This window comes from Hydra viridissima, unplaced genomic scaffold, assembly GCF_058129835.1.
Source record: "Hydra viridissima isolate aposymbiotic clone 2 unplaced genomic scaffold, HvirCarnegie_v1 scaffold_14, whole genome shotgun sequence".
Lineage (NCBI taxonomy): Eukaryota > Metazoa > Cnidaria > Hydrozoa > Anthoathecata > Hydridae > Hydra > Hydra viridissima.
In genome coordinates, this window is record NW_028324313.1 from 5,362,501 (window position 1) to 5,381,825 (window position 19,325).

The 19,325-nt window shown below is 28.0% G+C and overlaps 1 protein-coding gene across 1 annotated transcript in view; it reads left to right on the forward strand.

Annotated features, from left to right (window-relative positions):
• LOC145199894 (dual specificity mitogen-activated protein kinase kinase 7-like) overlaps positions 1-11,266 on the forward strand; it is a 12,173-nt gene extending 907 nt beyond the window's left edge. The window contains exons 2-10 of the mRNA XM_090071379.1: positions 5,786-5,876; positions 5,973-6,039; positions 6,946-7,059; positions 7,164-7,283; positions 8,004-8,111; positions 8,477-8,656; positions 10,432-10,512; positions 10,703-10,891; positions 10,989-11,266. Coding sequence (XP_089927505.1) covers positions 5,786-5,876; positions 5,973-6,039; positions 6,946-7,059; positions 7,164-7,283; positions 8,004-8,111; positions 8,477-8,656; positions 10,432-10,512; positions 10,703-10,891; positions 10,989-11,069 — 1,031 coding nt within the window. The 3' untranslated portion in view covers positions 11,070-11,266. The remainder of the gene's footprint in view (positions 1-5,785; positions 5,877-5,972; positions 6,040-6,945; positions 7,060-7,163; positions 7,284-8,003; positions 8,112-8,476; positions 8,657-10,431; positions 10,513-10,702; positions 10,892-10,988) is intronic.
• Positions 11,267-19,325: the final 8,059 nt, after the last annotated feature.

Sequence of the window (19,325 nt, forward strand, 5' to 3'; positions counted from 1 at the left end):
ATTTTAAAAAAATTAAGTTTTTACAAATGCTTTGAGTTTAAGTCTATTACAGCAGATAGGATGGCACTATCAGTTTTGGCTTTTAATACTGTTAAATTTATATCTAGGCCAAAATTTCTTTTCAAAACCTTTCAAAAATAGATTCTCCCAGCTGTTAAGATACATCTTCAAGATCACTATTTTTAGTGAACTGGAATTATATGATTTAAAAAAGCATAAATCTTCAGTGAGGCTGAAAGTCACAAGTATGAGATCACCAACTCCACAAGATAAGACTAAGGGTTAGCTTTCATCTTTCTTGTGGAAAAGCTGATATCCACATAACATTATTAGTAACTCTTTTTTCTCAGGATATTTAAAAAACCTATCACCTGTAAAGTCTTCTATTTCCATTTATTCTTTTCATAAGTATGATTGAAAGAAAAATTATCAAGAATTTTTGCTTTTCATCAGCATAAATTTTAACCAAATAATCTCCTCTCAGCAAAAACAGCAGGCCTATGTTTGATTATTTTCTATTGTTTAAAGACCACTTAAACCATTTCCCCTTTCATCTACATGATTCATGTAATAGGGTTCAATAGAACTTCTACCTTCCACATATCTTATCCAGGAAGTTAGTGTTTGAATTGTTGAATCAGAAGCATCTTTTTTTGTAAAAATCAAGATTGTTATGTGTGATCAATTTAACACCAGAATCTGATAGACTAATATATAATTTTCTTTTTCTTTTGGTTGATAATTCCAATTTATGGTTTCCAAACCACTCTGATGCACTTTAGTCTTTTTCAAGGTTACTCAGAAACCTGTTTACTACTTATTCATCATTTACACCTGGAAGAGATTTAACTTAAATTATAATACTATTGGAGGCTTTCAAAATTGAACATGATGAACAATCCCTTTTCCTAATTCCTGCCTATAGGTTTCATATATTGTTAAAGATGCCCTCTTAGACACAGAAGAATCTTTTTTGTGAAGTGTGTTTTTAGCAATATCATTTATCTCAGATACTATTTCAGGCACAATTTAAACAATAGCAGATGAATTTTTCATATAAGTTAGTGTTCTTAGACAGAGCAATGCTTTGTCAATTCAACATGGCTGAATTCTGTCAGAGTAGCATTATCGACTCTGTTTAGCTTCATTCTGTTTTATAACTTAGTAAAGTTATATATTTTACATTAATTTTATAATATAATGAACACTACATTTCAATAAAAATAGGTACTACAAACTTATAATATGGAGTACTATAAACAGAACAACTTTGTGTCAGTTATAGTAAAATCTTCTAAAATTCTTGTTTAAAAATTTTTAGAAATTTCTATAACTGCCATAGAGAAAATTCAAATTTCTATGTAAATGTATTTGATTATTCTAACTAAATTCAAAACATTTTCTTAATGATCAAACCTATAGAAAAAAGTTTAATGACAGCATCAGTAAAATTAGCGTAAATTGAAATTTTACCAATGTGGAAAGTATTTTTCAGGTTTTAACTAAATGCTGATTTATAACCTATGTAGATTTTAGGCTAATGGTATGTACTCCATTTTTTATTATCCTCTTTGAAATTCTTTTTATGTTCTATAGATGTGTGCACCACTGAGCCTAAAATCTTTACATTGTTTAGTATATTTTACTATTGGTTTAATGGGTATTATTTGTTCATAACTTTTTCTAGATATTGATGTTCTGGATATATATTTAGAAAAAAAATTTAAAATGTTCTGTAATTGAATTTCAGGGCATTAAAGTTGTTAATTGTTATACCTAGACATTGTTAAATATCTTTTGTTGATCTAAGCATTACTTTATGAATATTTATACTATACTTATATATTAAATATTTACACTATGAATATGTATAATATACTTATATTTATATTATACTTATACTATATTTACACATGAATTTATGTTAAGTACAGATATTGAATTCTATTTTTACAATCCAAAATTTTTTATCTTTAAAGTAATTGTGATTAGCCAATAAATAGAGGTAAAAAAATAAATAGAATTGTGGCAGGTTAATTTTTTTTTAATTATGACCCCCAGCAAAAAAAATTAGAACCTTAAAGAGTTAAAAGTTTTTCAATTTTAATGTTCTCATGGATTTCATTGAATTATTGCATGTTGTACGTTGTTATGTGCATTGTTGTTGCATTGTGCAAATTTTCAATAATAATATACTCTTAAGTTATTTCTGGTTTAAACTGTCCGCTAACTTTGTGAAATCTTGAAACTCAGCTCTCAATTTTAATCCGATAATCTAAGGTTTTCTTATTTTTAGGTATTTTTTCATCTGGTAAAAATTTTAGAAATCCTTACTTCTCTTCATTTGTTCAGAATCTTTCTTCGATCTAATTCAAAATAAATTAATACTCCTTTAACCAAATTCAAAAAATGTAATCCAAGTTCAATCCAAATTTAAAGAATGTAAACAGCATTGAAAATAGTTGTAAATATTTTTGATGGTTGAAATTATCTCTAAAATGTTTGTAGTTCATTTTCTACCGAACCTTGATTACTGTTTAAATCAGGGTTTGCATTAAAAAACCCACCAAAAAGTGCTGGTTTTTTTTTTTTTTTTAAGTTTGAATTATAAATATTTTAAAAATAAGGATTCTTTTGGATTAAATCAAGCTTTTCAATCCCTTAACTTTAATGAAAAAGTTTTTTTTGTATTGATTTTCAGCTCCCATATCTTCACCATCTTGGCCTCATTATCTGTGTAGATTGCAAACATGTCTTTTCCTTTCTGTGTTTTTATCTTTACAATTGCTTTATTGAGGGCTGAGAAGATAATTGTACACATCATCTAGCAGCTATTCTCTTAATTTGTTGCGATTTGGTGGAACATATCCTGGCAAAAGAAGTGAACAAAGCTTTTGAAATTCTGACTCCTCAACTGAGATAAATGATAGGTTTTAGCTGAAGAAAAAGCAAGCAAACCTGCTTATCTAAAGAATCTTTTTGATAGATAGATGTTATGACAACAAAATTGTTTAGATTAGAAGGTTTCAGTTTACTTACTTGAGTTGGGATCGAAATTGATCTTCAGTTCACAATGATCACAGTTAACTGTTTTCTTATCAACCTCATAAACTTGCTCTTTTTCTCCCAGTTCCAAATGGCATTCTTTTCTTTAATTATGCTTAAAATTTTGGAATATTTTTTTTTGCTGAAAAAGAACAGTCTCCAAACATTCAATTTATATCTATATCTAAAATCTAAAAATAAAAGTCTAAAAAATATCATTTTTAGGTTCGTCTGTGGACAAAAGTTAGGGATAGAAATTCTATACTTTTGAAGAACCCAAGCAAGGCCCAATAAAATTAAAAAAATCCATGGGCTGGGTTTTTTCCACCCATGGTTTCAATCCATGATTCCAGATAGTAGAATTGCCAAATCGTATACACTTTTGAACAACAAATCAAAATTTTCAGTGAATTATGCAATTCCTCTAAGGAGCTTTTAAAAATATATTAAAAGAAAATTAAAAGTTAGAGTGTTCTATTATTGAGTCATTCCAAGCCAAGTGGACTAATGGCCCTACATGAACCAATTCAGATTTTTATGAAATTTGTTGGGATGATGTATATCAATGAGATAAGCAAGTCTTTAAATATTTCAACTAATATGTGGTTCTTGAAAAGCAGCTAATTAAAAAATAGTCGGTTTTGTGTGAACTTTGCCCCTTAAGCAAAAACTGTTTTTTTATTTTTAAAGGTTAATAATTTTTGAACAAATTGATTTCATACCTAAATTTTTCTAGTGAGTGCTTTGTGGATATTTTCAAAAAAAACTTGAAATTTTCCTCTCTAAATTGTTATTTTGAAGAACTTGTTCTTAAAAGCTAGATTTTAGAATGCTACATATTAAATTGTTGATCAACTCATACTACATAGACATTTTGTTTAAATTCAGTTGGTTAGAACTCTTTATTAAAAAGTTCAGTCTTCATAAAGTGTCTTAACCAGAATTTTTAAAATTATGTCTTTGATTCCAAGGGTCTACTACCTATGATCGTATCAATATTTTTTCTTGAAATTTTTTTTTGAGGGTTTCCACTTTAATAGTTAATACAAATAACACATCAAAAAGCCAGGTTCCTATTCTTAACCACCACCACCCAACCCCCTCTCCCAATTAGATTGTATATTTTTGGCTTAATTTAAAAATAAATAAATAAATAAAAAACTATATGTATCTTTTTGAAACTCAGAAATCTTTTTAAAAAAAAGTATAAGATTGCAATAAATTTTAACTATTAAATGTTATTTGCTAAAAATTCAAAGATAGTCAAATATTATTAATTTGTAAATTATTTAATTATTACCTAAAATCTTGCAAAAAATACTGGATTAATTTTCTAAAAGCAAATTAGATTTTTAAAATTTAAAGTGAAGTTGTTTGTTATAGTTAATTATGTTTAACAGCATTGCTTGCCTCATTAAGAATAAAAGATTCATACACTTTTAATAGTTAATACTAATAAAACTGCAAGTTATGCACCTGGGGTATGAGTTTTTGATTCTTTATTCTTTCTAGATAATATTATTAGGATCTCAGGAAGAAATCAAGATCTTTGTGTCAAATTTATGAAAAAGTCTACCATATCCAGCATATTAGGCTGGCCATAAAAAGATAAACTCTGTATGTATTTATAATGCATGTTTTTGCAAAATTCAATTGCTTAAAGTTCAGTTTTTTGGAGGAACATGTGTTGAAATTGACTTTAGAAGCAGACAAATTTTTTTAAGTACACTTATGTGTACAAAAAACTATAAGAAAAAAAAAAGATGTGATCATTGGTAATGGACATTTTGGCACTTTTTAATGAATCAACTTTTGAATAAAGAGCTCTAGTCACCTGAATTTATTTAAAATGTCTATCTAGCATGAGATCAAGATCCAATTTGGTTTGTAGTATTTTGAAATTTAGTTTTTAAGTGCAATTTCTTCAAAATCATAAAAATTTACAATTTAGCAAGGAAAATCTCAAGTTTAGTCTGCGTTTATTGAAAAATATCCAAGTTTAAAATTTTTGTTAATCTGAAAGTATACACAATACTCACTAGATTGGAAAAATGTTTCTCAAAAAACCACATAGGATATTTTGTTGACTTTCTCTGGAGTTACACATCACATTGGTATATCACTCCAACAAGTTTCATCAAAATCTAAATTGGTTCATGCGGGACCTGGTAAAAATACAGTCTGCTTGATATGGATTTTTAGTTCCATTGAAAGTTTATTTAAACCTCAATAGGTATCAAATTAACAAACCTCTTGCATATAGAATTCTCATTAAAAAAGAATTTAAGTTGTTTACAAAACCTGAGGTTATTTTAAAATTTAATACTTGGTAGGATTTTTTGTTATTGCAGGTTGACAACATTACTAAAGCTGAATCTATTATCTTTAGAAAGTATTTATTAAGTTTTGTAGAAACCATCGCAATAAGGTTATTACTGAATGGTCCAAAAAGTAATTGAAAAGTTTCCTGTTGGATTAGCTGTAGTTTTAAATTCATTTGTATTTGCCTCATATTTTGTAATTGTGTAAGTCGTGATGTTGAACTGGGTTTCAGTATCAGCAAACTGAGGGGAAAAAAGTCTTTCACATTCTGTACAAACTTTAGGTTTTTGTAATTGATAACAATTATGCATATTTGATCCATAACTCTTTAGTAAATGCATTTGCATAAAATGTGTGATGTAAAAAACATAGAATTTTTGTATAAAGTTGTGCGCTATTATTTTAATTTCCTCTGTAGACGAAGAACTATCTTCGCAACCTGCTCCTCGTTCTGGGCGACCTAAAATGAATCTTACATTCTCATGTGAAAAAAGAAAGAGTGCACGAATGTAAGTTGCTTTCTTGATCAATAGAGTTTTCCAAAAACAAATTATGTCTTTTTAATGGCAAATGTTTTTTATTTTTATCAATAATTTTCATCATAGAGTTGCTATTGAACGTGAACTCTCTGAACTAATAAAAAAATCATCTGTACTTCGTATTGATGGAAAAGTAAGTTTATGAAAATTTGTACTTCTGTAAAAAATCTGCATTCTTTAATATCACAAAATTTTTCTACCTAGCTTAAAGCATGTTGCAGTAATTTTTATACTGCAATTGTTGTATAGCAATTTCTTTAAATGGTAAGCTTTACAATTTACAGTTTTTGATAATTTTGTTAAATCAAGAAACCAAAAAGTTTAAAACTTCGAATAAAAGTTTGTAGTTAGATAAAGTAGTTTAGAAATTAAGTGAAAATAAAAAATTGTAGAACAGTTGTAATTAAAATAGTAAAACCTTGGATTGCAAGAACTTTTGCAGAAGAATTTGTTATTTAAGAAATTTTCCCTAAATAAATATTAACTTAAAAGTTAATATTTATTGAAGGATTAAGATTTTTTTTTTTTTTTTTTTTTAAATTGTTCAAAAATTCTAAAAGAGCACATCCTTGCTAATCCTTCTTGCATAATTAATCCACAAATATCATAATTGAATAATTATAATTTCATAACTGTAGCTGCATAAAACTGTTTAATAAATAAATAGATTTCTTTATACTTTCTTCAATACTACAAAAAGAGATTTATTAGTTTTGTCACTTTTGGGGTTACCCTTTTATATTTTTTAACAAGTTTATTCTCGACAGATTCAATGAGTAAATGTACAATTATACAATTTACAATTAAGAAAATAAAGAAAATCAAACAAAAAATGTTTGTAACTGAGTCAGTTTTTCTGTGTTAAGTGTGCTTTGCACAACATATTCTTGTTATATAAAATAACATAATTTTAATGTTTGAACTTTCTATGAAAAAATAGTTTATAATCTTTAATAAATGAGTCTACTTTAATAAAATTAGGAAAATAAATTCTTAAATAGTGAATTTTGTTAAAAATTGGTTTGCTTTTTTCTATTAGGAATATCCTTTTACAATAGACGACTTAGAATGGATAGAAGAGATTGGCTCAGGGACATGTGGTGTTGTAAATAAGATGTATCATAAAGAGAGTAAAACCATCATGGCAGTTAAGGTAAAGTTTTAGTTTGCTGTCTAGAAAACTGAATGTTTGTATTATCTTCCATTTAAATGGAGTTACAAATCTTTTGTTTGACATGTTCATTCTTTACATTTCAGATGATGGGTAGAACACCTATTATGGAAGAACAAAAAAGAATACTTATGGACCTTGATGTTATTACTAAATGCAATGATTGTTCATACATTGTAAACTGTTTTGGACTTTTCATTTCACAGGTGAAAAAATATTTATTTGTTATGAATGAGAATTAATGTTAGGGTGAATCCAGTAAATATGCAGTTTAAAAAACATATTTTGCTTTAAAGGTTAATTTATTTAAATTACTCATTTATGAATTATTCAGAGATCATGATAATTCTTAAATGTCTTTTAAAGAAAAACGTATCTAGAATTCAATCATTTGAATTATTTCTCATTAGTTGTTGATTTCAATGGGTTTGGTGTTTTTATTTTAGAAGATATTTTCTGTTTTAAGTATTGTGTATACATATTCTAAAAACAAAAAAATTATCACCATAACTAGTTCACTGAAAAATCCCTTGAAAGTAAAATTAATCATTTTTATAATGAAATTTAACTTAAAATTTTTATATAACATACTTTCTGTAAAATAACTCTTAAACAGCCCATAGTGTTAAGTTATAGAAATCCTTAATTGTTGATCTGTGATATAATATTGCATAGTGAAAAATTATTCTTCTGATATAAGGAATTATATTTAGTTTTTTTGATTTCTCTAGGCTACATCTTTTAACAGTTGTAAAACTACTAAGCTTTTATGTAATCTATAAAATGATGATCATTATTTTAAATTTGTGAAAGTATTTTGTGTTTTATCTAAATTATAATCTTATAGCCAGTGTTATAAACTATTTTAAAACAAATTACGAGAAATGACTTCAAAGTTTTACATTTTATGGTGATTTATGGTACAGTCAGATGTTTATGTGTGTATGGAGCTGATGGGAACTTGTTTAGAAAAACTATTAAGAACAACACAAACTCCTATACCTGAACCAATCCTTGGGAAGGTTGCATATTCGGTTTGTAGAAGTTTTTTTTTTTTTTCTTTTTTTTTTTTACAATACAAACTTTGAAAATCCATATTTTATTATTACTAAAAAATTAAGTACCATGAGTGAGAATAGATTAAGAAAGCATTTAAATTTTCAGTATAATTCAGTTCTAAGCCAAAAAATTCTAAATCAAAAAAGTTCTGAGCCAAAAAGTTTTAAGTGGTTTGTAAGAATAATAAGATTAAAATTTTTTTAAATATTTATATACATAAATATTCCTTTTTTTGATCTCATTAATTCTATGACAAAATGATATGGGGTTTAATGTCAACTATTTAAACATCTACAATTAAAAAATCTTTTTTTTAATCTTTTGAATTGAATTTTGACAGGTGGTTAGAGCTTTGCAGTATTTAAAGCAAACACATGGTGTTATGCACAGAGATGTTAAACCCTCAAATATCCTATTAGATGACAAAGGTAGTGTAAAACTTTGTGATTTCGGAATCAGTGGGCGCTTAGTTGATTCAAAAGCCAAAACTAAAGGTGCTGGATGTGCTGCTTATATGGCGGTAAAACTTTACAAAAAAATGGATAAATATTAAAAGAGTATATAATAAGAGTATAAACAGTAAAGGAATATGTAACGTAGTATCAAATGCTATTGTAGTATATGATATAGTAGTATATAGCATTAGTATAACATAATATTAACAAACATGCAATATGCAAAAATAAAACACATAAAGATCTCATCTTTTAAATTTTTAACCAAAATATTTGTAAGTTTTGTTTACATTTATATTTTGAATGTTAAAATATTTTATTTACATTTATATTTTAATATTAAAATGTAAATGTAAACAAAAATTATATCTAAAGTATACAATAGAATATAAATATCAAAATATTATCATGGTTTGAAAAAATATAGTTTTCTTTTGAACTATGGAAATTTAGAAATTTAACAACAAAATATCCAATGTGCTCATTATAGTTTCTTTAAAGTCATCTTTGTGTTTAAATGCTTGGCAGCCAATCTTTCTGTCTTTTGAATGTTCTATTGGATTCAAATCTGGGCTTTGAGATGGCCATTTCAAAATATTAAGGTTTTTTTTGTACCAAAGTATAGCTTTATTATCTTAGCAGTATGTTTTAGGTCATTGTCCTGCTGGAATATGAGATTATTTTCCCATTCTCAGTTTTTTTTTAGTAGATAGTCAAAAGTTGGCTTTGAGAACTTCAAAATACTTTGAAGCATCCATTTCCTCTTTGACCAGAAAACATTTTTCCAATACTATATTGGCACTTTTTCATACTTCTTTGCCAAATCCAATTAACATTTCATTTTGTTTTGCAGTTTTTTGTTTTTTTTAACTACTCTACCTCTAGATTCTTGTTCTCCAAATGGATTTTTGATTGTTTGAGGTATCACTGTGATAATGTAGTCTTGTTGCAATTTAAAAGCTAGTTTAGCTGCTGAAATAAATCTACTTTTTTTCACATTAATGATGATATTGCAATCAATTGCACTGGTAGTCTTGCATTTTAGTTCCAGTCAACCATACTGGCAACAGTTCTAATCAGATCAACAATTCTTAACGATTGAGAACACTGTGGTAAAAGGAATTCTTATTTCATTTTGGATCTGACGGTATGATTTTTCTTGATCTTTCAAATCAACTATTAAGTTTGATTGATGGAAAGACAAATGTTGTTTTCTTGATGCCATTTTGCTGAAAAATGATATTTTAATTTCTAGAGTGAAAATGTATTTGTTTGCAATTTTCAATTTTACCGGTTTGTTTGTTTAATTCGCTCGATTTACGCAAAAATAATGAGCTATTTTGTTAATATATGATTTTTTTTTGCGGTCATATTTATCCATCATTTGATCTTATGTCTAAAATTCAATAAGTTAAGCTAAGCAATTTATTCACTAATGCACAAATAGGTTGTTAAAACAATATTTGATGAGATATCAAGAAAAAATAATAATAATAATATAATAATGAAAAAAAAATAATAATAATATAATAATGAAAAAATAATAATAATAATATAATAATGAAAAAATAATAATAATAATATAATAATGAAAAAATAATAATAATAATATAATGGGCAATTCATTTTTTTGAAACAATTTTTAAGATGTTTTTTTTTTTTTTTTTTTTGCATATTGCATAATCTAATAGTTTCATATTATTGCATAATTATAATAGTATAGTAATTATAGTTGTTTTTTTTTTTTTTGTTTGTTTGTTTTTGCAAATTCTTACTTTTCTCAGCAGCAAATATATAACTACATAAACTACATCTCATTATTTTTTTTTTATATATATAGCCTGAACGTGTTGAGCCACCTGACCCACTTAATCCAGACTATGATGTGCGAGCAGATGTTTGGTCACTTGGAATTTCATTGGTATTTAAGATTAATAAATATGTGCTTTTTAATCTTAGATTTTTAGTCTCATAAATTGATTAATTAATACTTGTAATTTTCTAAAACTCTTTTTAAATTTTGGCTTATCTATATAAAGTTAATCGTAAGTAAGTTTCTTTTAATTTACTTTTCGTACATTTTATAGCCCAAATGTATCGTCTAATTTTAGGTAGAACTAGCTACTGGTTTTTTTCCATACCGTGGATGTCGCAACGAATTTGAAGTCCTCATGAAGATCATGCATGAACCTTCACCTTCTCTTCCTAAGGATGATGGTTTTTCAGAGCAGTTTCAATCATTCATTAATTTATGTCTTGAAAAAGATCTTAATAAACGTCCAAAGTTTGATTTACTACTTGTAAGACGTTGCTACTTTCTGGGAATTTTTAAAAAAGTTCAACAAATGAATATAATCTGTTAACGCTCGTTTGTATTTAAAAATTTTTGTTTTTTAGGAGCACCCATTTTTAGTTCGTTACGAGAAAGAAGTTGTGGACATGGCTGGATGGTATTCGAACGTTACCTCTTACGTTTGAGTAGCATATAGATTATTTTGTCGAGTTAACCTAATCTTGGAGACTTTAACATTAATCTGAGCTTTTAAAGATGAAAGTTATTGATATTTGCATTAATGGTTTTGTTTTTATATTTAAAAATGTTTAAAAGTTAAATAGTGTGGAATTTTATATCTTAGAACTTTAGTATATGTTATGGATTAATTCACTAAAAGGTATTCTGTTGTAATTACTTGATATGTTAAACTTAAACTGTCAGAATCACAAGAGACTGAGAAAAAACGGTATTGCTATATGAATAATCCATGTCAGGATTATTCATATATTAGCATATGTGTTATAGATTTAGTAAATGCATTTTAACACGTAGCTCGTGCGCCAAAGCTTAAATAAAATTAACTTCATTCTCCAAAAGATGCCTGAACAATCTAGAAACTGAATGTTTAATCATATTGAAGAGATTATAATTAAGCATCGGCGGTAAAAATGCTTAATTACGGCGGAAATTTTGCTTCTAGCGAAGAATGATCACCATACATTTTTTGATATCCTGCCAGTCTTGTGAGCTTTGTCTTTCTAAAATTGTTTCGCTTCAAAATAGAGCAATACGAATAATTCATTTCTGTCTAAGAGACTTCCCTACTGACATCCTGTATCTTACATCCAAAGTTCTTCGTTTCTATGATTTAATCCAGTTTCTAAATTGTTCATTTGTCTGGGATCAACAACACAGTCTCCTTCCTTCCATATTTCGTAGCTACTTTAATAGTAGGACAACGTGTGGGTATAACCTAAGATCAGTCACTTTTAACAACTTAAGCATCCCACAAAATCAGACAAATAAACATGGAATAAATTCCATTAAATATCAGTGTATTCTTTCTTGGAAAACCCTTCCGTACACCCTAAAAACATATTTTATCCTTAAATCCAAGAATCTGTTCTTAAAGTCACTCCATCATTTTTACCTAAAAAGTTATGCTTAACTTTATACTTTACCTCTATAACTTTTTTCTTTATGTTTATGTACATTTTATAATTTCTTATTTGTGTATATCTGTATATATGTATGTACATGTAAATACATTATAATAACTATTTAACCTATATTTTAACTCTTTTAAAAGTCTGTTTTATAAGTGTTACTTATAAATTTTTGTAAAGTCCTACTTTTACTATGTGACAAGTTTATTTCTTAAGTTTTTCTCTTGTCTTTTCTTTATATTATTTAGGTCATTGCGTCTTTTTAAGGAATTACTATTTGCAATGACCTGTGTTTTTTGTAACATCCTTAACACGAAATATATTGATTGATTGATTGATTTAAAAGTATTCAGGATAAGAAACTTCCAAAATTCGTCATTTTCGATATTAACGACTTTTATCCATCAATTAGTGAAGAACTACTGAGAATTGTGATATCCTTTGCTGAGAAACACGTTTGTATTACAACTAAAGAAAAAAGAATAGTCTACCTCTATAGAAAATCCGCTCTGTTTCATAGAAATGAGACATGGATGAAAAAAGGATGAGGTCTATTTAATGTAGCAACGGGATTTGATGGAGCTGAAGTTTGCGTATTTGTCTATTTCTGTTAGATAAGCTCTCATCCGTTTATAATAAAAATTTTACAGGGATTTAAAAAGACGATGGTTTGACGGTTTTTAAAAATCTAAGTGACCCAGAATCAGAAAGAGTTAAGAAAACAATTACAAAAATGTTTAAAGAATTTGGATTAACTATTATGATCAAATGTAAGTTAAAAATTGTTGACTACCTTGATATCAGTTTGAACCGAAACGATTCCACTTATCAACCCTATAGCAAGCCAGGAAATAAAATAAACTATATACATAAGAAATCAAATCATCCTCCGAATATTATTAGGCAAATACCTATTTCATTGGAACGCAGATTATCAAAACTTTCATCCAGTGAGAAAATATTCGACAAAGCAATTAAGTGTTGTAAAGAAGCATTAAATAAAGCAGTCTATAGTTATAAATTAAAATATAATAATACTCCTAATAATACCAGAAAGAAGTATAATCGAAAGCGTAATATTATATGGTTTAACCCACCAATTAGCAAAAATGTCATCACAAATACTGGCAAATCATTTTTTGATTTGGTAAACAAGCATTTTCCAACAAAATATATTTTTAGTAAGATATTCAACAGAAACACTTTAAAAGTTAGTTACAACTGCATCCCGAATTTAAAATCTATAACAAACTGGCATAACCACAAAACCATCGACGAAATTGCAGATCAAAATAAGAAATCCTGCAACATACTATACAAAGCTGTTATTTCTTCCGACCTTCCGAACTATTTAGATAAAGTATATATTGGTATAAGTGAACCATCTTTTAAGTTACGATATGCAAACCATGTTAAGTCGTTTAACCTGCAAGGTACAAAAATGACACCGAACTATCTAAGGAAGTGTGGCGCATAAAAGAAAAAACGGTAAACCAGTAATTAAATGGAGTATAATCAGAAAATACCAACCTTACCAACCAGTCACAAGAAGATGCATCTTATGCTTAAATGAAAAAACTGAAATTGGCATCTATAGGGGCGCAAATTTATTAAACAAAAAACAGGAGCTGGTGTAGGCGTATGAATAAATACATGTTTGCGTCATTTGATAATAAAGATGAATTTGAAGCCATTAATGAGTCAATTTCTCATAAGACGGTTTTGTCGCAACTAATGTTGCATGAAAATAAAGTTTGGACTATCTATAAAATTTTAACAAGTATGGTAAATTTTATCATTAGGGATGTACAAAATAGATTTGGTTTTGCACAAATCTGCTTTTTAAATGTTTTTGGATATCATCAAGTAATGAGGCCCAATAATTTTTTCCACTCTGTTACCGTAACATAAATGTAACTACATCTGTGAATTATTATTATTTTTGTAACAAATTCTATTTTTGTAATAAAATATACTGGGTACTATAACTACAGCCTACATGTTAAGTATATTAGCCAAATTTAATGACATAAAAAATTTAATTTATGTGACAATGTCTGCTCCGTTACTGACATTTGCTAATTATTTATTATTCAAAAGCAAAACAGTGTAAGTCACATTTTAAATTAAAGGGAAAATCTTAGTATACAAATAAATTCAGTATATTGTCTTTTAAAAAAAGGTAAAGCGTCTTTAAAAAAAGAAACTAACTCGACAAAAATCTTTTTCGGATTTAAATTGTACAAATACTGTCTGCTCCGTTACTGGATCATTACCATACATCATTAATGTGAAGAAAGTCGTGATCGCTCACAACATCATTTGCTTCAATCAACAAGATATTCAAATTTTCATCGAAATTAACCAGATCAATGATATTGTTGCTTAAATGTTGAAATTGGTCATCATTGACATCCGTCGCATCGGCCGAAGTAATGCTTTCATCACTGTTAAAATTCTGAAATATTAAAAAGAAATTCACGGAAGTACTTAAAATAAATTTAATTATTATAGAAGTAAATAAATAAGCAAAATAATAAAATACACAAATATTTTTTTACCGTACTAGTGTTTTTGGAAAACAAATATCGCTTTAAATTGTAGCATGTGCAAACTGTAGCCCTCTTACAGAAGCAACTTAAATCTCGATACAAAACATTAAATTTTCTGTCTGTGTGCAGCTGATGCAATTTCATAGTGCCTGTAATAGCCTTTAATGTTTTGGAACATTTTGAGTCAAAAGAAATAATTTTAGATCCCTCAATATAGTAAAACTTATATAAACAATATAGAAAGTTTATATAATTTTCTTAACAATCGACTATTAATGAATGTCCATTGTTAAGAAAATTATATAAACTTTCTGCATCTGGAATGTCACAACCCATATTAAGCAATTGATCTGCCTGACGTTTCACAGATCCTCCTATCGCATCTGGTGCTCCCTTCCCATGCCCACTTTCAAAAAAATTCCAACTGGCTAAATTAAATTTTAATTCGTATATCAATGTAGAGAATAAGAAGTTTTGCTTATTCCTATATTGTGTGGTTGGTCCATCAGAAAAAAAATGAAGATCTGTAATTTGTGGGTTAACTATCTTGAGTTCAATTAGCACGGGTTCCAGATGTGCCCATATAGAAGGAGGATCGTGCCTCAAAGAGTCGGATATAGTTGTAAATGACTGATGTTTATTTAATTAAATAAACACGTCAACCATTAGGGACTTATTGCAACGATAAAATATGATTACCTTGCAGCGTTTAATATGGTTACCATATATACGCTGCGTTCTTTTTTATTGTAAGAGTAATAAGAGTAATTTTTATTATAAGAGTAATTTTTTTTGTAAGAGTAATATTGTAAGTCTAATTTATTGTAAGAGTAATTTGTAAGTATTTTAGTATTAGGATTTCATTTATTGTTTGGTTTTTATTTACATTTGACTCTAATACGTTTGGCTTTTAAAATAAATGTAAACCTTGAAATATATTTTCATAATAATAAATAAATAAACTTTTGGTGTATTTTCTGCATTAATGCAGAAAATAACTTAGTTTAAAGCTTTTGATTTTTTTTATATTCGTGATGTCAGCTCCGTTATGTTGTTGTCAACTCCGCTATTAAGAGGAAATCACGGAGTTGACAGTAACGGAGTAGACATAACTATACATAATCAATAATATCTCATTATTACTCATTGGAAAACATCTTTAAAATCTTTTATTGCTATATTGTCCAAAAGAGTACTAAAACACGCCATATAAAAATTTGTAATTTCAGGGAATAAAAACGCGTAACGGAGTAGACTTCGAATAAGAATATAATTTTTAAAATAAGGTAATTAGGCTCTCATTTTTACATAAATAATGCTTGCAGCACGATATAATTTTAAATGTTAATAAATTCCATAGAACTGGACTTTTTTTCATTATTTTAATTAGTAAATAAGTAAAAACTACAAACCTGTGGCTATTTTAAATGTAATAACGGAGTGGACAAAAAATGTGGGGACAGCAAGTTTTTGACAAGAGCTACAACAGGATAAGGTGTAAATTGATACATGTATTAAAATACCATATATAAGCATGTCTAAAGCACCAAATTATGTCCCCGATTAGCCTTAATACAAAAGAAAAAAAAATATTGAGTATAACAATATTGTCCTAGATGCAGGACATCTACGGAGTGGACATTTTTGATTAACAATTGTGCACACAAAGTTTTAAATTTTAGTTGGAAATATCCGATAAAATGCTAGTTTATATTAACGATAAGTATTACTACCCACGGTGCTGTTTTTTATGTTACTTGTACAAGAATTGCGTTTTTATAGCTGTAGGACAAAATTTCAGTAACGGAGTTGACGGAATGAGAAAATGACTCTAATAAGGACAATTCTTTTTTGATGACATTTTTAACGGTTTTTTTGTTTTCTTTTATGTTTTCTATTGTAGAGTTTTTTCATTATGTATTTTGGCTGATGATTGTCAGTACGCCGGTATGAAACTTTAAGTACTAACAAAGTCGTCATTCTTCGCAGTATATATATATATATATATATATATATATATATATATATATATATATATATATATATATATATATATATATATATATATATATATATATATATATATATATATATATATATAAAACGAAGAAACAACAACTATGTATGGTACTTAAAGTTTCATGCCTAGCGGCAATCATCAGCCATGAAATACCATTATTTATTTATTATATTTATTTATTGGTATTTCATGGCTGATGATTGCCGCTCTAACATATATATATATATATATATATATATATATATATATATATATATATATATATATATATATATATATATAATATATATATATATATATATACAATAGAAAACATAAAAGAAAATCTTAATACAGGGCTATCCAACAATCCCATGAAACAACTTGCTTCAACACTAAACTTCAACAGCCCTCAAAGAGTTGTTGAGCCTTACTTTGCTAAAAAATTTTCAGAACAAGGAAAGTTGCTCAATGACTACTTCACTGTTTCAAAAGTGAAATTTTCCAAATGTGATACAATCAGAGAAATTGTACATAGCAAGGATGTTGCCAGCTTACTGCAGTTTGTGTTATCTGCACGAAATGTTTCTGATCAGCCTTTTGTTAAGATTGGAATTGATGGGGGTGGAGACTTTCTTAAGATGAGTCTGTGTGTTCTAGAGACAACTCCAGAACCAACAAGTCCAGTCTTAAAATCACCAAAGCTTTGCAGCTCTTCCTTCAAAGACTCTGGAGTAAAAAAACAGCTTTTAATTGCCATCTCTGAAGGAATGCCAGAAACATATAAAAACATACAAAACCTTTTGAAACTGACACAGTCAAACTCAATTCACTTTGTTTCGTCTTGTGACATGAAAGTTGCAAAAATCATCTGTGGAATTCTATCCCATGCCAGTAAACATCCATGTTGTTGGTGTGATGCTGATTCTTCAAAACTTGGACTATGTGGTTCTTTGAGAACATTTGGAGGCATTAAAAAAGCACACCAAGAATTCATTGCTCATAGAAATGATGTGAAAAAAGCTAAACAATTTGGAAATGTCATCCACTCACCTTTGTTGAACTTCCCAGATGAGTCCCTCATTCTGGATGCAATCCCACCCATGGAACTTCACTTGCTTCTTGGTGTTGTCAACCATCTCTACAAAAACTTGGCCAACATTTGGCCAGAATGCAAGCTTGGCCTCAGGCATTAAACATCCCTCTGCAGCCCTTCCATGGTGGACATTTTCAAGGAAACCACTGCCAAAGTTGTTGAAAAATGTAGACATTCTTCAGGAAAAGGCTGAAGCTGCAGCTGCATTTGCAGCATTTCCATTCATTGATACATTCAGAAAGTTTGAAACGGTGGTCGTGGCTTGTTTTGGAATGCAGCTTGATAAAAATTACCAAGAGCACATTGAAAACTTCAGAAGTTCATACCATGAACTTCTTGCAACCATCACACCAAAGGTTCATGCTGTATTTTTTCATGTGTCTCAGTTTCTTTTTTCATCTCTCAGATTCATAAAGGTCTTGGCCATTATAGTGAACAAGCCACAGAAGTACTTCATTCAAAATTTAAGCCTCACTGGCAATGGTTCAAGAGGCAGACAACTCACCCAGAATATGGAAAGCATTTGCTTAACTGTGTTGTTGACTTTAACAGTAAGCATGTTTAGTTAGTGTAATGGCATTCCAAACAGAAAAAAGAAAAAATTTGGTAGAATAGAAGCTTATTTTTAATTTATTAGAATAGAGTAGAATAGAAGCTTATTTTTAATTTATTTTCTAAAACTAGTCTTTAGAGGCCTCTTTTATTCATGTGTTGCTTTGCTATTTTTGCAAAAGTATAATTTTTGAATGAAATACAGAAAAAAACAAAGTTCTATAAAGTTTTCCAATCAAGAATATGGGTTTTAATTACGACTATTATAGGAAAACATTGAAATGCAAATTTCTCTCACGGACGCCAATCCTGGATTTTAAAAATACTTGGAATGATATCACATTGGTATGTACTACCACCCCTCAAAAGGATTTTTTTCGGGTGTTTTCATCAATGATACACATTAAAATTTTCTAACAGTGAGCTATGTGATCAGAAGAGATTTCAACAAACTTGCGTTTTATTTGCTATCATGAATATACCAACATTCTTAATTTACAAACATCATCAGAGCAACAGCTTTTTAAATGTTAGCACATACATCACCACAAGAAATCTTAGTAAAATCTTAACGACTTAAATACAAGTATAAATAAAATAGCTTGTAAAAAAAACAAAAAAACAAAAAAAACAAACAAACAGCTGCAACAGCCAACTCAGTGTCTCCGTCCGATGAATAATCGGTGAATTTCTAATAAAATCATAGCTCATCTTTCTAAATACTTCAATTGAAGATATCTTCATCAAAATTTGTTTACTTTCAAAATAATATATTATAAACATCTTAAAAATAGCCATTTTAAAACACAGTGCTCTGAAATATTTTCTTACAGCTTTTTTTTTTTTTAACTTTTACGCTATATATATCTGAGAAAATATTCGGAGTAGATTTTAACAAAAGTTTGGAGTAAATTTTTTGCAAGATCCATTTTTTTTGAAATTACAAAAAAGCGTTAAAAAATCTTAGATTACAGCGTAAATTTACGCTAAAAATGTTTATAAGGTCGACCCCAGGAACTCTGAATAAAGAGATTACCCTCAACTGTTTGTTTTTCGCGGTGGATATGGTTACCTGTTAAAATGATGGTTTTTTG